Below are 27,986 nucleotides of genomic sequence, written 5' to 3' on the forward strand. Positions count from 1 at the left end.
GCCTGGGCATTGTTGTCCTTCTGACATCAGCTAGATTGAGGAGGTACGTCTCGAGCGTCTGTTCCCAGGCCTTAGCCTGTCTGGTAAGGTAAGTATGTTAACATATTAACGGCACATACAGGAAAGTTCGGATTGTCATATATAGTTAATAAAGGTTTAACTTGATACATACTATTTTTTACTTGTATTAAGTAGTACAGACACAATAAATTGTAAAACAATATTAATGTAACGAAGAACAAAATAACACTAAAATAAACAACTTTTCAAATGAAAAGCATAAATTTTCGACCTATAAAAATTCAGCGTCTGCTTTTGGCTTGTTACATAAAAGCATTAGCCGAAATCATAAGAATAGTTCAAGAGTCGAAAACATATGCTCTACCTTATTAATATTAATATATAAGCACCTGTTTTGACGAAAATAATATCTAGTTTTAGTCGCACATTTATCGAAGGGCTTAGAATTCCATTCATTACTTTATTAAGTAGGTTTTGCAGCATTCTTTGGAGCATCGAGGCCCATAGCAAAACGGAATTTCCGGCGTCCTTCTATGTAATACATAGCCTCGTGATAAGTCTTAGGCATAATGTGCGGCAATCGTTCTGCCACTGAGTAAGTATAATAGAAAGAGTTGGTGGTAGTTTGCTGTCCAGTAACGGCATCGTAGACATCTGCCAGCACGACAATTTGCATGTAATGTAGATCCGTATAAATCACATGAGCCTGCATGTTCAGCATCGAAGAAACATCTACTGGATGGTGGAAGCTAATATCGGAAATGTGCTCCAGTTTCGGTCGTCGCTTGGCAAAGTTGTAGGCCAATGCCCAACTCAACTCCAGCGCGTTCCTCATCAGGAATCCACCGAAAACCTTATTGTGAGCATTGCGATCTTCCGGGTGGGAGAAAACAATGTTGGCCATCGTTGCGTCCTCCATCCATGTGTATCCCGGGGGCAAGATACGCTTATTGAAGGCCCGGCTCTTCGTATCGATCGATTTGACAAACAAGTCATGCACCAGGCCTTGCTCGAAGTCGTTCGGTTCCGTTTTCAACAAGTCTTCCTTCTGCAGCTGAATGCGTCGCTTTTTTCGAGCTGGAATATAATTTCAAATTTTAATTGAAACTTAAAATGAAAAAAAGTGTAAAACTATGCACATTTCAGAGCTAGTAGTGACGGAGTGTCATAAAAATTATAACTTTAGTGCCATCATACTTTAAAGAGGGACCAATAAACAAACATAGGGGGAAGTCCTCTATACTCGGACACTTTTTGTTTTTTGGTAATATTTCAAAATCTACATTAGTTTTACCAGTAATTTTTGTGTAGTATAAAAAAAATCACAATATTTTAAGTAAAAAGTCACATGAGAACAAAAATAAACCTTTGCAATTTATTTTTATGATGGATTACATTATGTACCAAAAATGGTGTGCACTGAAATGTGTCCTCTATGCTCGGACACTATGATTTCCACCATCAAAGTTTACACCAAGCCCACAGAAATGCCAAGGGGTGTTTCGTATGTCAGCACATACCATGTGGGTTCAATCTTTCCATGATGTACACTGTACATCGTATGAACTCCTTCTTGATCAGCGCCATAGATCAATGCGCCAGATGTCGCCGTTTATGTTGCATAAGCGGTTGCTCGTATTCAGATGAAAATGTCTTCAAGAATTCAACGCGTTTAATAGTTCTTCAGAATTTCTTTGTCAGCTCGAAGAATGAAGTGTGCTTTTAGGTACAGTCAACTCTCTCTTACTCGACCTTCGTATCCGCGCTCATTTGCCTTAAAAGCATCATGTTTACAGCACTTTATAAGGCCTCCAAGGACGGAAAGTATTATTGTTTATGCATAAGTTTTGTTGCTGTTTGTTTTTTTGTACCCTACATTTATGAAAAAGCAAATTATAAATTAGATCCCAGTTACTAGGTTAACATTTTCACTGTCCGTCAGAGATGATAAGAGGTGTCCGGCCATAGAGGACTTGCAATTTTCTAATAAATTTTGCATTGTGATTGATGCAAAACTTACTGAAGTCAACGTACGGAGACAATTCAGCTTAAATTATAAGAAACATTTGTTGCTACACTTGTATGAAATTTTATCGTTTCACATGAAAACGTCATAGTTTGTATACACTGCAAAAATGTGTTCTGGTCTATCTTAATATCATTATTCGTTTTTGGAAAATTCAAACTGTCCGGGCATAGAGGACTTCCCCCTACAGAAATCAATTAAACAAAAATAATCCAAAAAGGAATCAAGAAATGAGACTATTCATATTTTTGTTCAAGATTCGTTCAAGAACTTAACCTAGATTTATAAGGATAACCTCAGAAATTTCTCCAGATATTCCACAATGGTTTTTTACATCCTGTTTTTAATCTTTTATAAACTTCACAAAAAAAACTATGTCCTCCAGGAGTGCATACAGTACTATTTTGATTGATTCTGGTAAGATTTCGTCCAAGATTTCTGTTTAAGACATCTTCTAGAATTCAAACAGTAGTTTCTCCAGAGATGCTCTAATGGTTTCTTAAGATTTCCTTCAAATTTGTCGTCCAGAATATCTTTAAGATTTGAATCAGAAATTTGTCTTTAAGTATATCTTTAGAAATTACTCCAGAGACTTCTCATGATAATTTACCCAGGTATGTCTCCAGGGAGTTCATACTTTTGTAGAAATTCCTGATGAACTTTTGTACAGGTCTCAAAAAATGTATGGACTCCTGAGGAAGTCTTGAAGGTTTTTCTAGATATATTGCTAAATTAATTATTAAACAAAATCAAATCTCTGAATAATATCTTGTAAGATTTTTTTGGAGCTTCTAGAATATAAGGATTCACTACAGGGGAAAACGAAAAATAGTGACTTTGGGCATCATTTGGGGTCGTCCATAAATGACGTAGCATTTTAGGGGGAGGGGGGCTTCTCGAATTAGTAACGATGTGTGACGAGGGGGAGGGAGGGGTCCCAACTTGTGGACGTAGCATTTTGAATAATTTCGTTAAAAAGAGTAGAAAAGTTTGACAAACAGTTTTTAATTAAAACTTAAGTTAAAAATTCAAATATTTAAAACATCGATATTGTAAAATTCAAAAATTTCTTCGAAATTTTTAATATTCCGGAAAGTCGAACAAATTTTATGAAGCTTTAAAAAGATTTTATATTGTATACGTATCCAAACTATTATATTTATAAATGAACAAATAAAAAGTTTAAAAAGTTAAGTACCTTAAATTTGAACTGCGAACCATAATTATGTAACTTAAACAGGAAATAAGTTAGTTCAATATGTTTTCCAAATGATTTTTGAGCGCAACGATGTATCAAACTATAATTCGTCAGATTGTGCTGACGTTTTAATCAGTAATTTTAAGCAAAATTTAAATTTCTGGATGTTTCGTTTTAGCCAAATCGCTGAGGAAACAAATAAAAAAAATGGGGGGGGGGGGGGTGCTTGATATGCTACGTATTTTCCAAAGGGGGGTATTAGCATTTGTGACGAAATGCTACGAGGGGGGAGGGGGTGTGAAAAATCATTGAAAAAATGCTACGTCGTTTGTGGACGGCCCCTTTTGATAATTTTGATTTCTAACGCTACTCATATCCACATCTTAAAAGAGACATGTTAACTAACTTAATATAACAACTTACATTCGCCTCCATCGAATATGACCTTTTCCTCTTCGTTCGCCGGTACGAGAGGGTTTATTAGTGCAGCCTTCGTATTTGTTGCATCTCTAGCTGCCATCAGAAACAGCGCTCGGGTCAGCTTGCGCCACTCTCCGTGCAATTTTTGCTCCATCCATACGACGATTTCAATCGAAGTGCGACCAACCCAGCTAACGTGTCCCGATAGACGGATGTCTGCATCGTGGGATGGGACCAGATCCGTAAAGTCAATCTTATCGACCATAACGGTCACAAATGTATACGGTAAAGCTACCCCTTCCGGTAGTTTTGGCAACAGCAGGTGTTTGTGCACTACCCATACTGCGAATGGAGAGAAATCATTAAAATTCAAACTATAAGAAGCCAAACTGTATTGAACTGACCTGCAAACATGTCCATATCTTCCATAAGGCGACCCAAACGAACGTTCCCCATGAAGCCGACGTACTTATCCTTCAAAATCTTATCACTCGTCAGAGGAATGATAGCCGAAGTGAACGAATCCTGCATGCTCCGTGGCGGCAATTCATCCAGCGATTTCGGTGCATATTGGGTGAGATGTTCTCGTGTGCTCACAAATGGGGTATACCCGACTTCGATGCCAAGCTTTTTGATAATGACTTCCTTTACTGAAATTATAGACATTTAAAAAGTATAAATTAGTTTCAGTGACTCAAATTCGTGGGACTTTCTTTATACTAGCGGTAACCTGTGGTAACGTCCACGGCTACTAAGCAAAGTCATGCTGAAAGTGTCTGGGTTCGATTCCCGGTCGGTTCATTTTCGTAATGTAAATTTCCTTGACTTCCCAGGGCATAGAGTATCATCGTACCTGCCACACGATATAAGAATACGAAAATGGCAACTTTGGCAAAGAAAGCTCTCAGTTAATAACTGTGGAAGTGCCCATAAGAACGCTAAGCTGAGAAGCATACTTTGTCCCAGTGAAGACATTAAGGAATTCGTTAAGACATAACTGTAAGAATCTCTGTATGAAATCTCTGAAGTTATTTCTGGGAGAACTGATATTTTTTGGAAAAAATCTTGGTGAAGTCCTTGGTAGATTTTCTGGAAAAAAATCTCATGTTCAAAAATACCTGGACGAATACGTCATATTCATGGAAGAACCTCTATAGCAACTCATGGATACATTGTCCATAGAACTAATGAAGGAAAAATTCAGAATTATTCTCGCAAACGCTAAAGATCTTCATGAAGTATTCCTTGTCGATATTCCTGGGTGAATCTATGTAGAAATTATAGGAGGAATGCCAGGAGAAATTCTAAGAGGAGGAACTTCTGGAGAAATGTTTGCTGAAATCCCTTTACACAAATAAGTTATGATTCAAACGGTTAAAGATTAAAGATTACGTCGTGTGTCTTGCATGCAAGTAAATCATTCACATTGGATGATTCATTCATTTCCGCATGCGCGCTTTCCTTTCTGAGCCTCAGTCACTATGACATCATTAGGTGCTTAATTATGTTCACGCTGAACTTACCATCGTTCATTGTCCCTGCAGTGCATTCCAAGTCACATTGCCCTTTAAGGTAGCTAATATGCGACATGCTGTAACCATCGAAGAAACTTAAGACCAGTTCTTGCATGGGGATTAGCAATGTACTTACCTCTGTCCAAAAACGGCAAATTTACCAATACCATTGTTATTCTTCCCACTGATAACGACCGAAGTCCGAAGGGCAGTTCTCTGGAATATCTTTGATCCAATCGAAGCGAGTGACGTTCTCAGCAGGAACATTGTGCTGGTGATTGATTTTATAGGATTTCGTCAGTTTTACCCTCATAATAATATGATTGTAATTACCTTTTTTTTTTCAATACAGTGCCCGTAAAGATGTTGCTTACGCAAAAGATTCTGAGAAAATGTGAAACTTGAAACTGGAGAGCAAAATTGAAGACACTGTTTTGTTTACAGTTTTTCGCAGACAAAACACGCACTCTGTCAAAACAAACACGCATAGAATAATTCAAACATAGCCTAGCGGCGCTTCGTCCATGTTCACAGTTGATCAAAAGTCACTCAACGATTGACTGCAGCGCGGAACTCACATATTCGCTCCCAAAACGACAATTCGTCCGGTGGGGTGTGCTGCTGTCGTCTTGATGATGGTTGACGAGAGCAATGTCAAACTCGTTCATGGTTTCAAAACATTCGGAACAAAATATTTATTTTCACCGCTTAAGTGAAGTAATGTATGAAATTGAATGAGATCCAATGGTAGAAAATTCATTTCTCTACTCAATGGTATTTTTAGAGGCAGCGGAGAATGTTTCGAAACGTGTTTTATTTAAGTGCAAAAATCGCTCAGGCGAAAGTTCAAATGAAACTAACCTCGCATATTCTGGTTTTCCAACCTCAAACTAGTGCTCCTACCAGCCGGATCTCATTTTTATGAAAGTAGTGGAATAATATAAAATACAAACGAATGTAGAACATACACGCAAAAAAATTGTGCGGTAAAAACTACCATTTTAGGGGGTTAACTTAAGCGCTCGCACCGGCAATTTTCAGCAGATCAGAAATGCGCTTGATTTTACCATGTCTGTAGTCGGAATCAGATTGTTGTAAATTATTTCTGTCAAATGTACCAGTAATGCGGTGGGGTGTACCGTAAACATAGTAAATTGGTCTGAATTTCCATGATAGTTTCAAGAATGGGTGTACATAGTCAGCTAAAATAGTTATTTTTACCACAGAATTTTTTCTACCTTATCCACTTAACCGTTTGACTGTTGACTGTCTTTTATCAGGAAAATAAAACATTTACCCCCACAGAGGCATGTGATGAATGCGTGAAAAATCAAATCTCTCATCTACTGACTAGTTGCGCTACCAAAGTATAGATGGCTAACAGTATGTTGCGTTTCGCGATTGGAGGCCTATTGCGGGGATATTTAAAAATTTGGATTGGATCGCGGAAAGTATACTTATTATATATATAACGTATATAACGCGTAGTGAGCTATCTTCGCACAGAACAAAAGTCACACAGTGTGCGTTGAATTCTGATTCTTTAATATTCATATTAATCACAATGGACCTTTGCACGAGTTCACTAATTTGACATTTGAGCGGTGCCGTATTCACTATCTACCATGGTAACGTAAATAACATGGCACCGCTCAAACGTAAACGACTGAACTCGTGCATTGGTCCATATAACATTGTGACAGCATTGCTGGGTTTTCAAACACACAATAGGGCTCTGCACAAAAATCTCTCTCTCTCTTTCACTCTGCCTTGAAATGTGTAAACAACAAGGCCAGTAAACGTCAAAATCCCATGCGAATTCATAACAGTGCAGAGGCCTATACTACATTGATGCAATATTCCTCAAAGGGGCGTATTGTACCCTATGCACAATGTGAGTTACCATGGTACGTGAGTTCACTCACATTGACTCAAAACATTTCGAAAAAGCCTCAAGTACGATTTTCCAACATTATACTTATGTTTGTCTTTACATCAGATAACATGAAAATGATTTCAGATAGTAAATTATTAGCATAGAATGGCTGGTTTACGTTTCATAAAATGGAAAGCTTAACATAGTTTTGAACAAAATGAAATACAAACGAAGAGGAGCTCAACACCAGTTAGGTTGTTTTGGAAAACTACGCCAGTACACATAAAAAACGCAAAACATCTGTCATCCATCCGTTCAGTTTAGTGTGTCAAATCGCCAAGCGGATCATGATTTTCGCTGGATTTTTGGAAAAAACTTATGTTTAATTTTCAGTTTTAATGTAATATTTAGCCCAAGTTGATTAATTATCTGATAATTGCAACAAATCGGTAAAAGACTTGGCGGAAAACAGTGTGAAAACGAACGAAAACAGCCGAAATGCTTCCAGCGACGGGTTTGTTCCGCTCTATAAATTGTCCATTCTTCGAAAAGGATTTGTGTACTCGGCCATTCTGCCACTTTCGGCACTTGAAACCAGGTTTGTGTTGTGGTTTGATCTCATGAAAATACTTGAATATGGGATGCCTATTCATACGATTCTTTTATTGTAGAAGTACCAACGAAGGCCACTTACAGTGCAACTCCAAAAAGCCTCCTTAATCAGAATAACGCCCCGGAGACCGCTAATCAAGATGGGCCAGTTAAGAAGAAGCCCAAGCTGGAATACATCCCGATGCCAACCATTCTGGCGGCCAAATATGTCCCGAGCTCGAAGGCAAGCACTCCTTCCGGAAACAGTCAGAATAAAGTTAATGGACCACCAACAGAAAGTAAACCGGAACAACTGGAACCGGAAGTCGTGGATGAACCGATGACTGAGGATAACATTGAGGATAAGGTTGATCTAGAAAATGAAGCTCCGAAAGAGGAACTAACAAACGGACAGAACGGTAAGGAGCAGAAACATGACGATGAAGGGCCAGTGGCCAAAGAGAACTCAATCAAACCAAAAGAATTAGAAGAAATTACTAAGGATGTTGACCGGGAGATCAAAGAAAATAAACGCAAAATTACGGAGAAGGAGAAGAGTAATTCTTCAAGTTCGTCCCATCGTAAAACAAGCCACGAAAGTGATAAGCATAGAAAGAATAGTAGAGATGAAAAAGATAATAGGAAAGAGAAAAGTTACCGAAAAGAATCGGAATACAAATTTAGTTCATCAAGTACTAGTGAAAGGAAGCATTCAGCTAGTTCTTCGTCTCACAAATCAGACGACAAACATCGAACAAAATCCGATAGAGAGAAGGAGCGGGAAAAAGATCGCTCAAAATCCAAGCACAAAGATAGTTCCAAGGATAAAGAAAAGCGGCTGGATAAGGAGAAGGAACGAACAAAATCTTCCTCCAGTAAAGACAGGGAACACGATCGAAAAAAATCCTCGGACAAGGATCGATCAAGGTCATCCCACAGTTCTAGTAAAAGTTCATCTAAATCAAGCAGCACACACAGCAAGCATTCATCTTCGTCGAGCAGTAAAAGTAAGACTTCCGGAACAACCACCAAACCATCTTCATCCTCCACATCCAAGCCTAAGGTGGAGCTTGCCGACGAAATTTACCGTGACCTGTTGGACAACCCGCCGAGCGATATCGACATCGACAGCGACGAAGACGAAGTCATGCGCCAATGTAGAATGATTTTCGAAGAATACGAAGATGAACCGCCGCCTCCCGCTCCAGCGCCGACAGCCTCAAAAGTGGCCAGCAAGAAAAAACCTGACCCTAAGAGCAGTAATAGTGGTGACGTTGAGCTGATTGATATGTTTGCTGAAAAGTTCTATGATGAGAACCGGAAGAAGCGAGTGGCCCATGAAAGCGGTTCGAATGTTAATCCAAGCAATGCACAACCACCTGCTGCCAAGAGAACTAACCACGTACAGGAAGCTATGCGCGTAAGTGATATTGAATTCAGGGCAGGGGTAACGACTTAGTGTCTTGAAAATACGAACTCTAGAAACCGTATGCTTGAAAAAAAAAAATCATGGGAACCACAAGGCTGGTAGCAGGCCTCTTTTTAGATACTTAGTTTCGATTTTGAATTTGATTGATTTCAGTCTCTTAAAAGTCCCTTTTTATAGGTCAATTGTGCCCTTTAGTCTAGTCTTCGGTGAATGTCAGGAATTCGTCTAGTAATTGTTCAATAGAGTTGTAGAGGAATTTGTCCAATATTTGCTTGAAGGAATAATTTAAACAAATTCCCAGGCACCATTCTAGGGTTTTAATTTTTTTCTTTCCATCATTCCAGGGTTTTAAAATTTTCTCCGATTTCTACAAGAGATTTTCCAATGATTACTACAGGAGTTCTTAAAAGAAATACCTCGAAGATATATTCCTGGGGTTTGAAGAAATTAGTTTAGGATTTTTTCTCGAACACCCTGCAAGAATTCCTCCAGAAAGTCCCATGCCGTTTATCTTCAGTAATTATTACAGTCTATATTTCTATATGGATTCCTTCAAAAATCCATTCAGTTTTTTCCTATGAATTGTTTCAAATTTCTCCAGCGATTAGAAATTTTCTTCTGAAATCTAATAAGAACCTTTCCAGGAATTCATCATGAAGCGCTTTCAGCTTTTTTTTTTTCTAGCAGAGTGTGTACTACCAGCAAGGAATTTGGTTGTACTTGTAAAAACCTGGAATGCTAAGAGACTTTCGACCACAATTATCAAAATTATTTTGTATCTAGAGTCGACGCGTGAGGAATTTGAGGCGCGCGAATGCGGGTGTCAAAATTTTTCTGTCCCGTATTTTTTCGCTTGTATTGCCAAACAGAATAATAGAATTTCATCTGATGTCGGCCAAAGATTTTAGTTGTATCTGGTGTACCAAAGTTGCGTTTCATTGAAACGATGTTCTACAACGGTTAAAGTTTACTTCGCGTTCGCTTTAGTGTATTTACTGCTTCAGAGAAGAGCATATGTAAGCGGAACACTTCAAGAGGACAGCAAAACTAAAGACACAGACAAACAGACGTAACACTTAGAACAAATCTCGATCCAAATCATAGTCGCGAGGACATGTACGCCCAATGCTAAAATTAGTGTGTTTGGTCGACGGGCCAACAGATGGCGGTAGTGTGTAAACGTCAAACGCGAACAAAAACGATGCGAGCGCTGCGGGTGGGGGATTGGCCACCTACCATATTTTTGAATCGACCGTTAAAAAGGTGGTCGATGGACAATGATGAGAGTGTGACGTCTGTTTGTCTGTGCTAAAGAATTCATCAAGTGCCCCAGTGGAATGGAATCAGAAGATGTTATCCGAACAGCTGGTATTAATTTCAATGTAAAATGCAGAAGCTGGTGAGTTTGTTCCAGTTGAAGAACTTAACCGTCATTTTTTTTTTATTTAATGATTTAATGATCATTGATTATCTGCATAGATTTAATTTATTAATCGTTGGCAAAAACTATGGATAGTTCGTCACTATAAGTGTCGGCATAAACCTCTATTCCAGTTTGATTGAGAAACACGTACCTATTCTTTCATTTGTCGCAATTACTAAAAATCATCTTTGAATAGTTCAACATTTAAAATGTCGGCGCACTGATAGATAACTTTTTAAATTGAGGCTATATACACTCCGGTGCAAAAGTTTGGGTTCACCCCCTCAAAAACATACAAAAGTGTTCTGTCCATATCTCCGTGATTACAAGTCCAATTCAAACTCTTTAAGCCGTATTCGAAAGGCAAAGAGTTATTCTTACTTCGTAAGTATTTTTCCAAAAACATTTTTTTAATTTTGTATACTAAATTTTCACTTAAAGTTGTAACATTTTTCAAAAAACACACTGAAAAATCATATCTAATTTCCTCAGCATTGGGTCGACCAAAATTTTAAATCAAAGTGTCATTAGAATCGTAATCTTATATTCTTTGATGAGACACCACGAAATTTTGGTGAAAAAATCTGGAAAGTATTCAAAATCAATGAAACAGTCAGTCAAGTCATCGTGCAAAAGTTTGGGTTCACCCCTCAGTATGATGCAAATCGTGCAAAAGTTTGGGTTCATCTGAGCCACACGCACATCATTTTTGTCAATATCTCTGCCATTTTTCAACCGATTTTAATAGTTTAAAGCTTTTTTGAGCGCAAATAATGGCGCGTACATGATTGGTTTGAGATTTCACAGATTTAAGTAAGTTCAGGTGAACCCAAACTTTTGCACGATACACCATACTGAAGGATGAACCCAAACTTTTGCACGATGACTTGACTGACTGTTTCATTGATTTTGAATACTTTTCAGATTTTTCCGCAAAAATTTCATGAGTGCTCTTCAAAGAATATAAGATTGTGATTCTAAAGACACCTTGTTTTAAAATTTTGGTCGATCCAATGCTGAGGAAATTAGTAATGTTTTTTCAGTGTGTTTTTTGAAAAATGTCACAATTTTAAGTACATATTTAGTATACAAAGTTCAAAGAATGTTTTTGGAAAAATACATACGAAGTAAGAATAACTCTTTGCCTTTGGAATGCGGCTTAAAGAGTTTGAATTGGACGTGTAATCACAGAGATATGGACTGAACACTTTTGCATGTTTTTTAGGGGGTGAACCCAAACTTATGCACGGGAGTGTATATATCGCATCACTTACCAAGGTAAATCCTGATCATGTAGCTTTTGAACCCTCCCACTAAGCAAACTCCTTCCTGTGAAAACCATAGGGATGCAGAGGTGATCTCGGTTTCTAGTAGCAATGGACGTCACACTAACATTCCTTCCCTTCCCCGATCACCGTAAGGACGTGGCAGCGCCGTTATTGACATTACTAAGTTTGGAGTCCTCGAAATTGTACATTGAAGGTGGTATGCTACTCCCAAGCTACTTCTATTGGTTCCCTGTGCAATTTTGATTATTCCAGTCAATCACGAAGTAGCAACTACGAATTGTACGGTCATCAATGCTTATGCTTATGCTTATAGAGGCGTCGCGAAAGGAATTTGATTATCTTTGTACTGATTCGCACAAACCGTTAAATTTAATCATGAATACGAATTTTGCAATTGAGTTTTAAAATTGTTAAAGCAAATTCATCCACCTTAAAATGCAATGTACAATACTGAACGCATCTCTCCATCCTCGGTTCAGCCCCACGCTCGCCAAATCTTCGCGTTCTTGATTCGCTCACCTAGCTCGCTGCGCTCCACGCCTTCTTGTAGCAACCGGATCCGAAGCAAACACCATCTTTGCAGGGTTGTTGTCTAGCATTCTTGCCCTGCCCATCGTATCCTTCCAGCTTTGGCCACCTTCTGAAAGCTTGGTTTACCGTAGAGTTGGGCAAGCTCGCGGTTCATCCTTCGTCGCCACAAACCGTTTTCTGCACACTGTCAAAGATCGTCCTAAGCACCCGGCGTTCCAAAATCTCCAAGTGCTTGCAGGTCCTCCTCGAGCATCGTCCACGTTTCATGCCCGTAGAGAACTACCGGGCTTATGAGCATTTTGTTCATAGTACATTTGGAATCTTTTTTGGCCACAGCTTCTTGTGGTGGCCATAGTAGGCCTGACTTCCACTGATAATGCGCCTCCGTATTTCACAGCTAACGTTATTGTTAGCCATAGTTTTCGTCCTTGAATTTTCCATAGCTCTTCGTGGTCGATACTATCGTATTCCACTTTTAAATCGATGAAAAGGTGATGTGTTGGGACCTGGTATTCACCTGAGAGAGAAGGACAACTGGCTTAGATTGTGAGCTCCCAAAAATCACAGGAGCCTGTCACCAACTATCACTAGAAAACCGCACATTTGAAGGGCAGAGTGTAAAAAAACATCAAAATTTTATCAAAAATAATTAAAATTTATAGGTGTTGATTGCATTTTGAAAAGTTGAATACCTAAATATAGTTGTGTGTTGCCAAACTGCTATTGATTTTTCTATATTTTTATCCTTTTTTGTAGTGAACAACAAGAAGTGATCATATTCGCTTTATAAATAAGTTCATCAAACCGTTATGCACAACCCAAGAATAATTGAGAAAAGAAGTCAAAAAAGACAAGAAAACATGTCAACTGACAGTGAGCTCCTCTCACTCAAGTATTCACTACTATTTTGGATGATTTGCTAAACAGTAAAGATCTGGTCCATTGTCGATCGGCCGTCAACGAATCCGGCTTGATAACTTCCCACGAACTCGTTTACTACAAGTGACAGACGACGGAAGATGATCTGGGATAATACTTTGTAGGCCGCATTTAGAATTGTATTCGTTCAAAAATTCTCACAATCTAAGGGGCTGTCCATTAATTATGTAAGGGTTTATGGGGGGAGGGGGGTTTGAGATTTCTTACGCGCCATGCAATTTATTTTTAATTTTCATTCAAAAATTCTTACCTTGGGGGGAGGGGGTGTTGAAAAACCCCGAAAATTGTCTTACGTAATTAATGGATCGCCCCTAACTTGTCGCTTTTCTTGTAGATGGCGCATATTACATCTTCCTTCCACTCCTCCGGTAGCTGTTCTGTTTCCCAGATTGTGCCTATCAGCCGGTGCAGATAAATGGCCTGCTTCTTTGGGCCCATCTTTATGAGTTCAGCTCCGATACCAACCTTACCAGCAGCTTTATTGTTCGTGAGCTGGTGAATGATATCCTTAAGCTCGCTCAAAGTTGGTTGGCTGGTTGGTTGCCATCGCCCGCAATACTGACAAAAACATGTCCTCCGTTGTTCCACCCTTTATTGCCTGTGCTCTCAGCGCCATTCAGGTGTTCGATGAAGTGCTGCTTCCACCTTTCGATCACCTCACGCTCATCCGTCAAAATGCTCCCATCCTTATCCCTGCACATCTCGGCTCGCGGCACGCAGAGCCGTAGCGTGGTCCAATGGCGCCCTTGGCGAACCATCATTCGAGCGCCCCTTAATCAAAGCTCAACAATATTTTACAAGTTTATGTGAAACATTTCAGAAATACATCGACGATAAAATTTGAAAAACTTCATGATAAAGCTTAGGTATTAACTAAAAATTAGAATACATTGAATGAGTTGTAGGACTTTTGCAAGGAGGTACACAAAATGTTTCAAAACCCATTTAAAGGAGAGACATCTGATAACTCGGAGGTTATCGTGAATATGTTTTGAAGTGAAGGTGAGTTGAAATCACACATCAAATCCTTACGAGTATGAACATAGAGAACCAGATAAACTTTCAAGCTGACAACTTGATCGATTGATCAATCGCTGGTGGTGACCAGTTAATGAAGTTTTCACCCCGAAACGCTGCCTGTTCCTTCTTATTTGTGTTGCAGAAGTATTGATGTGGCTACGATGCATTTGTCATATCAAATAAATTGCTTACAAAATACTGTTTTTATTACCAGAGATTAATTTGCAGAAAGTACTGTAACTCAGTAAATTCATATTCCTTAATGAATTATTGTAGACATTGCTTAATCAGTTTCATGTTCTCATGTTCAATGCTTTAAGAGTTTTTGAGAATCTTCGATCCTTTTATTGTTGCGTTCAGAATTTCATCAACAAGTTGGTTAAAATTCTATGATAATTTGACCCGAGATTCCATGAAAACACTGTCCAATAATACAAAAAAGTATTGTTTGAAATTCTGTCTGAAACCTACCTAGTATTCTTTATTTATTTTTATTTATTGTATTCTGTGGAATCCGCTGTTTTAACTTAGATTTAAAAAAAAAATGAATTTTAGTTTACATGTCTGAACATTAACTAACTTTTGTTAGAGTTAAGTTAGTATACTATTTTCTACGAACTGTGAGTTAAAAGGCGCCCTTACTGAATATGCATTTATAAAAATTTTACCAAGTGCGTCAGGCTTTTGGGCGCCCCCTATAGGCTTGCGCCCTTGGCGGGTGGCAACCCAGCCGCTACGGCACTGGCGGCACGAAGCCGTTGCGGGATGCGTTGAGCATCTGATACAACTTACGTGTTTCTTGAGACAGGCACAGCTGTTCCATATCCTCGCACTCCATCTGTTCCAGGCGGCGTCTTTTCTCCCGAAAGAGGCGGGTCTGCTGTTGCCGTTTCCGTCGATAACGCTCCACGTTCTGCCGGGTCCCTTGCTACAGCATGATCGCCCGCACTGCATTCTTATCTTTCAGAATCTGACTACATTCCTCGTCGAAGCAATCGTTCCGTCGACTCCGTCCCGCGTACCCGACGTTGCTTTCAGCTGTATTGTTGATGGCTGTCTTCACTGTCCTTCAGCAGTCCTCAAGAGGGGCTTCATCCAGCTTCTCTTCCGGTAATGCAGCCTCGAAATGCTGCACGTATGCCGCTGCGACATCCGGTTGCTTGAGTCGCTCTAGGTCATACCGGGGGGGCCGTCGTTATGGATGTATGGTGTATCGGTATGGGAGGCTGTGCTGAAAGTCAGTGCTATAGTGCACAGTTTAGCTTACAGTCCTTCTCCGGCACTCGGACGATGATCAGCCGCCCCTGACATGGAGAACAGACGCTGTTGTGAGCCGCTCCTAACATGGAGTACAGACGCCCCAGGTTTGCAGAAGCAAGAGCAAAAGCAAACCCCCTTTCACTGTCAGCATACGATCAGAGTTCCCACCGGGGTTGGTTACCCGATCTTCCCTAAGGTTACTCGTACCCCGGCCAGCACCGCGAGGAGGTAGGGATAGAAGTTGCTGGGCAGGAGGCTAAGGACCGCACAGAGGAGTTTATTTTATTCCTCCAGGTACATGAGGTACCAATGGTACGCCATGTCCAGCTATTTACCAACTATCTCTTCGTCGTAATATTGTTGAATAACGTGTAAATCCATTTGCTCGATAACAACAAGTTACACACTTGGTTACCAATGGCTTTTAGGGCGAGATCACAAGTTATGCAAGAAATGAAATGTACTGTTGTTAATCAAATGTAAATAAAAGCTCAATTTTGTTTTACCAAATTAGGATGATAGTGTTGACTAACACAGAACCCCTAGATATAAGAAATTAATGTAATGTTTTGAATGATATTATTAATGGAAAAGAATCGCGCTTAGTGTCGCGTGACATCTGAAAGCTTCATGCAACATATGTCGAATTCGTTTTTGAACCTAGGTTAGAACTGGCGCAACCCGTTGTGAATCATATTTTCAATCCCAACACGATTCAGGTTCGACCAAACTATAATTGGCTCCACGTTGGTTTGTTTATGTGTTGATCACTGACCCAGTTTCTTAAAACGAAAACGACATTATACACGCATGCATGATGTTGTCGCTTTCTCTTCCAACAGCAGACGTCGTGACGGTCGTGAAGCCAGTTGCGCGCGCTTCCTCAATTCTCGCAAACCGCGCTATCGGCGATTTCTCTCTCTCGGGTGTACAAAGTGGAGTGCACCAGATTTTATCTATACAACGCCACTGTTGCTCTAGAAATGCCATGAAAAATGCACATTACTGCTGTGTTTATCATTCACGCTATTTTCGTTCACAAGAGAGAGGACACGGCTGAACTGGATATTCAACTGCAATGCGATGGAGACGCATGTCAGTTGATCTTGTTTGCTTTGCTGTTTTCGCTTGCTGGTTGAGCGAACCCATGGTAATGGAGAATCAAACCGTGGAGACTGGGTTTGTTCACTAAGGGCAATGCATAAAAAATCTCAAATATTTTTTTGCAGAGTTCATGGGGATTTTACTTGTAAAAAACACTCGAGAATGAATTGTTGGAAAAATTTGTGGAAGAACATAATAATGATTCACTTCACTGAGTTTACATGAATTACCCCTGAAGGAATTTTGCAGCAAATCCTAAGATAATCTGTAGATCAATAATCCTCAGCCCTGTTTTTCAACCATTTGTATTTCTGAAAGTAGATGTTTATTGCAATAATTTTATGTGATGTTCACGATAACATTCGGAGTAGAATAGCTCTTCAAAGTGAAATTTTGAGAAATTCATTCCGTTTAAGAGATATACACAACATGTGCGGCCCGCGGTGACTATGGCCGTAGATATATTAACGGAGTAATTCATATAAAAATAGTTGGAGAAATAACTAAAAAAACTGGCGTACTAAGAACTTCTTAAGGAACTCTTGAATTTTTTGAGTAGAATAACTACTGGAAAAATAGATGTAAAACAAATTGGTGAAAAAACCTGAAGGAAAGCCTGGAATACCATTTTGAAAGGATTTCAGTGTAGTCCCTGTAAACAAGCCAGGTTAGATTCGAATCAGAATCCACTGCAAGGAGAAGAAAAATAGGGACTTAAGAGATCGTTTTATCTAGAAAAAAAAGATACTTCAGAGACCTGTTATTAAAAATAGAGACTTTTCAGAGACATATATTAAAATAGAGACTTTCCTTAGCCGAGTGGTTAGAGTTCGTGGCTACTAAGCAAAGCCATGCTGAAGGTGTCTGGATTCGATTCCCGGACGGTCCTGGATCTTTTCGTAAAAATTTCCTCGATTTCCCTGGGCATAGACTATTATCGTACCTGCCACACGATATACGAATGCGAAAATGGCAACTTTGGCAAAGGAAGGTCTCAGTTAATAAGTTACCAAGTTACCAGTTAACCAAGTCTCAAAAAAAGAACATGCTACAAGCCCTGGAGTTTTGTATCTTTATCTATTTAATCAAAATTGGTTATTTTACAGTCTGTATATCATCGCCAAGAGATCGTTCGAAAGCAGCAGGAAGAATTGGCAGCCAAGCAGCGATTTGAGGAAGAAAACAGGAAACGCATCGAAGATGAAACCCGAAAAGCAATGAATAAGCCCGTAACGCCAAGACTAAGCAATGGATCGCCACGATCGCCGGTTCTAAGTCCAACACCAGTGACGACGCCTCCAACGACTGATAAGTCCCCAGTGTCCCCCATAAGCACATCCAGCTTTTACAGCAAATCACCAGACTCTTTGATTACCACCACACCCAGAAGTACGATTTAACTTATCATCCTTAGAAGTCGCCTTAATATATGCATTCTTTTCTAGGTCGCTTCACACCAGCCGTTAACGTATTAGCCTTTCAAAAAGCGAAAGAGAAGATTGAGCAGTTGCGTAAGATGAAAGGAATCGGAACCCCGGCACAAACCGCTCCCAAAGGAAGCGGCCGAGTGGCACACATCGTTTCCACGGTAACATCACCAGCTACATCAACTTCCGCTGCAACAAGCACACCGCTGCCACCCCCGCCCAGTAAATCTGCTCCACCGGTGCTGGAAGCAGAATCGACCAAAATTTCCTTCAACATTCGGATGCAGTTCTACAATTTGATGATCAAGCACTGTTTGAACATCTACCCGAGCTGTGATGATGCCTACGATCGCGCACAAACCGAGGAGCTGGCTGTGATGAAGAAATGCAGCACTCCCATGATCTACAAGAGCAGCGCTCTTCTGACGATCAACAAACTGCGCAAGGAAGCGGTGGACTCGGGCAGCGAAACGACGGAAAAGTAGGTGCTAACAGGATTCGTCCGCATCCTTTTTTTGTGTGGTTGTTCTAAACTTTTGCATAAAACGTTCCACCGTCAATAACGTTAACCCTTGCTATTTCAATGGGCATATCCCTGGTGCAAAGAATTTGCAGGTAGATGAAGATAAAAATTCATGTCGTTCTTCATCAAACTGATTGCTTTTAAAAGCACAAGGAATTACTCAATAAGTTTTTTCCGGGAATTTTAACATTTTTATTTCTATCTTCACTAGCGAGATTTTTACCTCTGGGCGATCTCATCTTGGGGCCAACGGATTAACTTCCCTTCCGAAGGAAGTCGTCGCTGTAACTTGCACGTCATAAATGACTATTTCGGGGATGGGAATCAATCGCAGGTCCACGCGTGAAAGGCGTGTTTTCTAACCACAACTGCTCAGGTCCATTCCCTTTAGTATTTCTCCACGAATTCTGAACGGAACGGAACTCTGAATTTTATTTCGTCGTTTTAATCATTCTGGACACAAGGGTACTTATAACCTGTTCCCGACCAGATTCTTGGAACCAGCTCCTATTGGGCTTCAGAAACATTTCCAAGAGTTCCCAAAACATTTACTCGAGGAATTAATCCAAAGATTCCTCCAAGTAGATCTCTAGAAATCAATCCAGGAACTGCTCCAGGCATTCTCACAAGGTCTTCTTAGCGATTTCAGGGATTTCTTCATGAATTTCTCTTCATGGCTTCCTTCAGAATTTTTTCCAGACATTCCTTCAGAAATCTTTACATTTATTCCTTCAAAATTTCCTTCGGGATTTCTCCAGAAATGACTCCTGACAACACACTTAGAATCAAATGCCGAAGCTCGGCTTTCGGAAACCGAGATCCGCACAGCCGAGCGCTCGGCATTGATCTCGGTTTACCATTTGTAACTGATAAACTCGATTTGTTCAAGAACTGTCATCTGATGTGTTTAACTGAAATTCTCGGTTAATTAAAACTGAAATATCAGCAAAAAATCAAAACAATCATTTTAGACGATACCGAGTATTCGGCTTTTTTATGTGGTAAAGATTAGTGATCCTTTATAGAGAGATAAGCGGAAGTAAAATGGAATGATTTGGCAACAGACCAGCAGTGCTGATTTTGCTTGGCGTCGAGAATAATTTTGTAACACGGACATGACTTCCTCATTGCTATAAAGTGTATTTTGTTCCGTTATAGATCTTTGAGCTACATATCAAAACTAATAAACAGCCAAAAAAATCAAAAACTAAAAATCGCATTGACAAAAATTCAAAAAAGTAAAACATTTCATATTTTTGCTTCATGCAAAATTGCTTTTACCGAAATAATTTCAAGCGGATTACATTACTCCTCAAGAAAAGTTCAAAACAAACATAACGCATGTTCGTTTGGCTCACACTTTGACAGCTCTCGCTGCTCGATTGGCTCACACTTTGACAGAAATGTCAGCTTCCGCGAATCTCTCTTATAAAGGATTTCTAGTAAAGATATTTTCAAATTTGTTTTTTGTTGGCGAGCCAAAGAAACTTTTAACGCAATTTCGACGATTGTAATAAATAATGCTTTAATTCACATTTTTACTGTTCCAACCTAATTTATTTGAAAGTAATGAATTTCGGAATTCCGGATCACTTGATACAAAAAATTCCAGTCATACTTCAATTCTAAAGCTTCGATTTTTAGCATGTCCGTGGCAGTAAAACCACTATTGTCTATCTGCAAAATATCTCCTGATTTGGTCAAAGGGTACGATGTCCAATTTGGAGTTTGTCGTTCTACACGCGGTTGAAGGTATCAATTTTTTTGGAGTCTTTTACAAGTATTTCAGTGTAGTTCTCGACTCCAGTTGCTCAGTAGGAAGTGGACAATTGGACAATCCTTAAGGATGTCGTTTCGAAGGCTTGTCATGATTTTTCCTAAAGCCGAGTTTTGATACCGGATCGAAGTTCCTGTGGCGGATGTGAAGAAAGAAACAAGTTGTACTCAATATTAATCACTGAACGAAGAGAAAAACTGTAACATAATCACTGCTGACATATTTTTTTTTCATTTCAGTAATTGTTTCATTTTAAAAACCTTACCAACAATATTATTTACACTTCTAACATAAGAACACACGACTAACGAATGTTTCACTTGTAAATGAAAACAGTATGGCGGATAGAACAAAATGCTGAAAATCTCGGCATCGCTCAGTGATAAACCGATATTTCAGCATATTAGACAACTGAAGTCGGCGAAAATATTGTAAACGTTGGTGCTCGGCACACGGGTATGCCGAGTTTCGGGTAAAAAATAATGTTATCCGAGATTTCAGTTTAAAAATAAGCCGAGATTCAGTTATGATTATTATTTAACTGATTTATCAGCAAACAATCTGAATGCCGAGAGAGTTCAGCACTTTCAAATGTCGAGCTCGTGAATATATTTTAAGAGTGAAGCAGCGACTTTTATGGAGATTAATTCTGATTTCTTGAAGAATCTCTGCAAATTACACTACAGGAGTTTTAATGGAATGTCTAGATGAATCTCGGAAGAATTTATGAAAAAAAAAACGTTGGAGGAATTTGTAGAAAACATTGAATCCTTCCAATGACAAATACGAGGAAGAATTCATGTGGAACAATTTTTCGAAACTTCAGCAATAATTTCTAAAGCCCTTTGGTAGTGTAGTATCTGTACCAGAATTTCCAGAAGAACGGCCACACTGTTCGAACGCAAAGTCTAATTGTCGAAATCAAATCTGCTACCGTTGCGTTGATGTGGTTCCTGTTCCTTTTCCGCTATTGAATCGATGCTACATGTGTGTTTGTGAGGGAGTATGAGAACGAATGAACGGATATATTGCACAAAAATATGCCACTCGAGGCAGTTTAACGTTAACCGGCGCGGCAAACAGTCGATTTGGAAAATAATAGCCGAAAATCAGTCCATTGTGAACTTTTTCTACAGTAGCATTCCTGCAGGAGTCGCTGAGACATTTTTGGGGGAATCCCTGAAAAAAAAAAAAACACGAAGGAATCCCATGTTGGAACTTCTGAAGGAATTCGTAAAATCGTTTTTTGGGGAGTTGCTGTAAATCTTTCTGACACAAAGACCATGGAGTAATTCGTTAAGTATTAAAAAAAAGACTCAAAAATTCTCAATTGATCGACGATTTAACATCTTTATACTTCAGGATAAAAAATCTGATTTTCGAGTCGTTTAATGATATCAATATGTAAAATTACCAAATTATGATTTGGTAGTATTGAAACCGATTCTAAATATCCATACATGTTTATTATGTTTTATGTTCGGTGTACGGCCTGGCGTCTATTTGAGTACGGATGAAAAATCACAAATTTGTAGCTGCCGAATGATGGTACAATAAGAGAGGTTCTAAAAAAGTCTACGCCATACCATTCTGCAGGAGTCGCTGAGGGATTTTTTGGAGGAATCCCTGGAAGAAATCACGAAGGAATCTCATGTTGAAGCTTCTGAAGGAATTCATATGTATTAAGGAATTGCTTTAAATCTTAAAATCCTAGGGGATTAAAGGACAGGAGGAACCTCTCCCAAAAATCATCATGCAAGTTATGGAGGAATTCTTGGAGCCCTACCATAACTGATCCTATGAAACCAATAGTTGCCAAAAATTCTCAACTGATCAACGATTTTACATCTTTCTGATTCCTTGGAGAATCTCTGGAGCAGTTTCTTGTATCTTCAGCAATAATTTCTAAAGCCCTTTGGTAGCATTCCTGCATCGCTAAGAATTTTCCCTAGAGGAATCCCTGAAAAACAAAAACGAAGAAATCCCATGTTGGAACTTCCGCAGGTATTCCAAAAATAGTTTTTTTTTTGTTTTTGGGAATTGCTGTATATCTTTCTAAAACAAAGACTTTGGAGAAATCCGTGTGAGTATTAATCGAAGGATTCCTAAAAAAAATCCTGGATGGTTTTTCCCAAGTTATGGGAGAATTCTTGGAGCCCTATCGAAACTGATCCTATGAAACCGATAGTTGACAAAAATTCTCAATTAATCGACGATTTTACATCTTTCTGCTTCAGGATAGTAAATCTTATTTACGAGTCGATTAGTGATATCCATAAGATAAATTACCAAATTATGATGATTTAGTAGTATTGAAACCGATTCTAAATATCCGAATATATATATATATATATATATATATATATATATATATATATATATATATATATATATATATATATATAGATATATATATATATATATATATATATATATATATATATATATATATATATATATATATATATATATATATATATATATATATATATATATATATATATATATATATATATATATCCTAATGTATCCTTGGAAGAATTCCTGGTTGAATTCTTTGTGGGATCCTAAAGGAAATGTGTAACATTAATTCCTAGGTAGATCAACCGATCGGTTAATTTATGAAGCAATTTCTGCATTAAACGTTATAAATTTTCTGATATAAATCTTAGAGAAAATACTTGAAAAAATACCTGTTAAGTACTTTTGCTCAACTAGTGAATTGTATTCCAGAGCACCTCTTAAACACTTTGAAAAAATAAAACAAATGAAACTTTTTGAATCCCTGTAATATTTCCTTGGGGAACTTCTTAGGTTTCTTCAGGAGAACTTCAGGGAAATTTCTTAGAAAGACTCTTGGATGTAATATCTTGAGAAATTTCTAAATTAATGCGAAAAGGTACAGCTGCAACAATATTTCAGTAAAATTCCTAATCAATTTCCCAAAGATATTGACAGAAAGGCTTCCTGCATGAATTTCTAGAGAAATGTCTAAAAATATTTAAGGCAAATTGCAGAAACAATTACTTCTCGAATGAATTCAATAAGGAATTGTTAGAAAAATCCCTGACGGTATTTCATAAGAAGGAGTGCATATAAGAATGATCATATGTGTGGCTTATCGGGGAGAAATGCGCATGATATGGACAAACCATCCATGACTATATAATGATTCCCCAAAATATAAGCCACCGATCGATAGAATCTGCTTGATCGCCAAACTGTATTAGGACACTTGAAACTTCTTTCCTTTTGGCTGTATTGGTAGTGTTATTCGAACAACACGCCAAGCCGTTCCCATAGGGGACGTTAGCCAAAAGGTAGGACGTTTCAAGTAATACTGTTTCATATGATATGGCCTCTTCAACATCTTATCCAATTTCTCTCGCCGTTCCCTTACGGTACCTATCCATCTAGTATTCATTGCTTTCATCTCCATGCTCTCTCTTACTTCGAGCAAAATAGACCGATATGCCGGTAAACGAATCAAATCTAAATGTTATTAGGGTCAATAGGGGCAGTATGGTCCACCTAAGCAAAAGTTCTTGAAAAGCATAGAAACACAATACAATTTAATCGATCCATTAGCTTAATTTGTAGTTTGAAGTATCTCCTTTCATACCACAGTTGTATTTTAGTAAAAAAGATTACTTAGAATTTTTTTGGGAACATTTTTGAAAAACACTATTTTGTGTGTGACTCTACACTATACGGGGCGAAATGGTCCTCCCTACGGGGCAATATGAGCCACCATACTAAATCTTATTATTTTAATTGGAAAACCGTTTGCAAGGCTTAATTTAGAAGAACACAATTTTGTACGATAGAGTTTAGTACAAAAACTGGGTTGAATTCTGATTTGAATCATGAAAAGGTATGTTTTGTTGACAGTTCAATAAATCATGGTTCTAAGAGCTTCAGTTTTCAAACATAGTCGGTGAAATAAATTTAACCAGTTAAAATTATAGTTTTAATTGAAATCACGTGCGACAACAATATTGCAATGAAAATGCTAAAATTACATGCCATTTTTGGTTATCTAATTTTGTTATATGATAGCTTTGAACGGCTATGGCCATATTGCCCCGTTCCTAGATGTTTCATATAAATTATGTTTTATTGAAAATTTATTTTATAATCTATACAATTTCGTGCACATAATGTCTATAAATAACGGAAGAACGAACTGCTGTGAAAAAAATGAAAATCAATAAACAAAACTTTATGCAAAGCTTATTTTCACATCCAAAATCTTATAAGATTTTCGAAGTAGCATCAACGTTTCAGATTTTTATCGATATATGAAGTTCAAAATCATATTTTTGCGTGGTTTTCACGGTGATGACTAATTGAAGCATACTTTACGAGGTCCTAAGGTTATCGAGATCAAAATCTGTTTTTTAAGCTCAAATGAAAGGTGGACCATTTTACCCCGTATGACCATACTGCCCCGCCTTCCCCTAAGCGTTGCAAGAAAAAAATTGATTCTTGGAAAATCCCGAACGATTTATCAGAAAATGTTCCACCAAAATCATCTTAGTGACCCCTGATATTGCATTATTTTTTTGTTGCAACTGTAGACTTTGAGCAGTTCCTATCACGTGCACCGAAATGAATGCTGTAAATGCCTCTTATTGTAGATTTGGAAAACGAATTGTACAATCCATTCCAAATTGATGAATTCAGTAAACCAGATCAGTAAATCAATGGCTCATCGACAGTGACTCAACAACCAATTTAAATAAAATAGAATATGCATGCTGATTGCCTTCCATACCCTTTCATTGAAAGGCATCATTCAAAACATTTTTTCGACGCATTCGCAAATTGATTAACGTTGTAAGCTAGCAGTAAATAGCCTAATAAGGCTGATACAAATATTAATGTAATTTAATTTAAATATCCCCTTTCGAAAAGTGAAAAAAATAGAGGGAAAAAAGATCTCTCATTTTTTTTTGTATTTGTTGTTTAAAGTTTTTGAAACAAAATAACAGATAAAATGACGATCCAGAAGAGATTGAAAAATGTGCAAAAATAGTAGTTAAAAATAAATCAAAAAAAAAAAATATTTTTTTATTTTAATTGTTTGTTCCTTATTTATTTTTATCCCCCCTGGATGGTAGGGGAAAAGCACTAATTTCTACCTGTGCCAATTTTCGGATTTTCATACAAAGTAGGCCAAAATCGTATGAATGGGTCGAAAATTAGTGCTGGGTCGAATATTGGTGCTTTTCCCCTAATCCATGTAATCTCGGACATAAAAGCAAATTAATATTTGTATCAGCCTAACGGAGGGGATTTCAGGATATAGGTTTATAGGCCATAAGGCCTTGATATTAAAATTTAAATGGGAAACATAAAGTAACAGGAAAAATCAGCCGTGATTTACCCCTCATTATGTTTACTTGCTGAGAAAAAAACTGCACTGCTTACTGAGGTTCATTTGAACTAAGCGGAGATTGCTCACTGCGCGTTATTTCCCCGAAGGAATCCAAATTTTTAATTTCCCCGCAATATGCAATAGGGTGCCGGTACCAGTAGATTGGACTATGGAATAAAACGTACATTTTTCGATAAAAACGACATGTGCTATTTTTGGTGGATAGATCGCCTCTAGTTTAGTCGATTTGTCAAATTTCAGCTTTTTATCTTATCAAAAAGTCATATAAATAATTAAGTTTACGTAAAAAATTGGCTCCCTTGCACCAATAGTAGCCGTCGTGTTCCAGTAGTGGATCAAGGGTTGGAAGCAGTTTTTAAAATGGATGTATAAAAATGAAGAAAAGCCCTAGAGATGATCTTTATGTTTCATTCGAAAGATATTAATTGCTGTTCCGAGGGAAAAATGTTAAACCTTTGTAAAAATTTACCATTTTGTTTAAAATTCCTTGTATCATTCCCGAACGTCCACTACTGGAGCACTAGCGCAACTACTGGAACACGTGTACCAATAGTGGCTTAAGCGATTTTATGTTAAAAAATTAGTTTTATCACTCTTTTTATATTTTTCCCATATAGTAGAGGTTGAAATCTTTCTGCTAACGCCAAAAGGTCTTTGTTAGGGCTTTTCGTTATTTTGTTATGATTTTTTATAGCTTAGGTAGTCCACTAATGGCACCGGCACCCTAATGGTTGAAAAATGTTATAAATTTCTTGTCAGTTGTAATATTCTGAATAACCTCAAAGGTTTGCGCATGACTTTGGAAATTCATTTATTCACTAATATGTACACGTTATTTTAATTTACTCACTTACCCACTTGCCCCGCGGTACCTTACCCCACAATTAAACTATCTGACTTTGAACATGAATGGTTATCTTAAGGTGAAACATCTCGGAATCCAAAGATGGCTGCCACAATGGCAGACTTGTGACCCTACTCAAGTTTTCAAAGGCGCTAAACTGGAGAAATAGTTGGCAAACGTTTCTGATCTTAGTTTAAGCTTTCTGCTAGTGCACAAAGCCAAAATTAAAAGTGCACTGTTGTTACATGCGTTCTTCGCGAGATTTGTGCCTTTGAAGTTTTAGTGCAATCTTAGAAGTTGATTCCAAACTGTTTCACCTTAAGGCCTGTATAAGTAATTCATTCTTGCGTTTGTGTAAATATTGTGTTCACTAATTTAGAACAAATAGCGGTTTTGCATGATTATTGATAAAGGCCCAGTATGTGGGACGGGATTGGTGTAGTGGTTAGAACTGAAGCCTCTCACGCCGAGGACCTTATAGCCACTTATGACGCAAAGGATATAGGAACGACTTCCTAGCCCAAGGTTATCTCGTTAATGAAGAGAGAGAGAGATAGAGAGAGAGGGAGAGAGAGCGAGAGAGAGAGAGAGAGAGAGAGAGAGAGAGAGAGAGAGAGAAATAGAGATTAAATTGCAGGAATTTTGTAACTTTTTTTTCAACGCGTATTCTATGGGTTAATAAGTGTTTGAAGGTACACAACATATGTCTCAAATAAGCGGAATCTAGACGGGTGGTATGCGCCATTGAGTTTTAAACAAATAAACTTTTTTTTTCCTTTTTTCAGGAGCAAAACTATATCTCACGATGTTATCCTTGCTGGTAAAATGGGTCAAAACATTTCGTGGAGTGTGAATAAAAAACTGTAAGATTGTCTGCCCTTAATTGGAATTATACCTCGATCAGTAACTTATTATCGCGTTGTTTCAGCAAAACGGAAGTCAAATCAGCCTACACAATTGATAACGCACCTTCGACGGTGGCATATAAAATGATCTACGAGTGTATTCTGACTGAAGAACAACTGCAGGCGAACGGCTTTCCGCGCTCTACGGATACCCCAGGAAAGGCAAAAATTCACACTCCAAAACCCTCGCGGCCACCGAATGAAGAGGAACGGTACTGTTCAAGGTGCTCTAAAGTGTTCAATTTGGAAACGTACGAAGAACCGGCCGTAGATTCCTGTAATTATCACGCCAAAAGTACATGTTACCGTCGAGGCTTCGCCGATAATCTACACAGCTGTTGCCAACAACCGGCAGGAACTGCAGGCTGCATGTATGCCAACTATCACGTTAGCAGTTTCGTCGACTACGATGATCTCACTGGATTCGTAAAGACTATGGAACCTGCAGAAGGGTACGTCCCATCAAAA

General features: G+C 38.4%; 1 protein-coding gene across 3 annotated transcripts; it reads right to left on the reverse strand.

Moving 5' to 3' along the window:
• Positions 1-169: 169 nt before the first annotated feature.
• Positions 170-27,913, reverse strand: LOC5578546 (acyl-coenzyme A thioesterase 9, mitochondrial). Of its 3 annotated transcripts, none has more exons than XM_001663887.2 (7): positions 27,825-27,913; positions 5,513-5,563; positions 5,316-5,450; positions 5,189-5,256; positions 4,070-4,315; positions 3,669-4,007; positions 170-1,098 (listed from the first exon to the last, which is right to left on the reverse strand). In XM_001663887.2, the coding sequence occupies exons 1-7, from the start codon at positions 27,887-27,889 to the stop codon at positions 485-487; spliced, it is 1,518 nt and encodes a 505-aa protein (XP_001663937.2). In that variant the 5' UTR covers positions 27,890-27,913; the 3' UTR covers positions 170-484. The 3 variants fall into 3 exon arrangements, with proteins under 3 accessions (XP_001663937.2, XP_021706027.1, XP_021706026.1); XM_021850335.1 differs by having other exon boundaries at positions 5,316-5,452; positions 5,514-5,647; XM_021850334.1 differs by lacking the exon at positions 5,513-5,563.
• Positions 27,914-27,986: the final 73 nt, after the last annotated feature.

The sequence above is a fragment of the Aedes aegypti genome, chromosome 3 (genome assembly GCF_002204515.2).
Source record: "Aedes aegypti strain LVP_AGWG chromosome 3, AaegL5.0 Primary Assembly, whole genome shotgun sequence".
Classification (NCBI taxonomy): Eukaryota; Metazoa; Arthropoda; class Insecta; order Diptera; family Culicidae; genus Aedes; species Aedes aegypti.

Coding starts and splice junctions, on each gene's coding strand:
- LOC5578546 (XM_001663887.2), bottom strand. CDS start 27,889: ATGCAGCCTGCAGTTCCTGCCGGTTGTTGGCAACAGCTGTGTAGATTA. Junction 5,564..27,824: donor TTATCGGCGAAGCCTCGACG/GTAACATGTACT, acceptor ACATTTTCTCAG/AATCTTTTGCGTAAGCAACA. Junction 4,008..4,069: donor AGATATGGACATGTTTGCAG/GTCAGTTCAATA, acceptor CTCCATTCGCAG/TATGGGTAGTGCACAAACAC.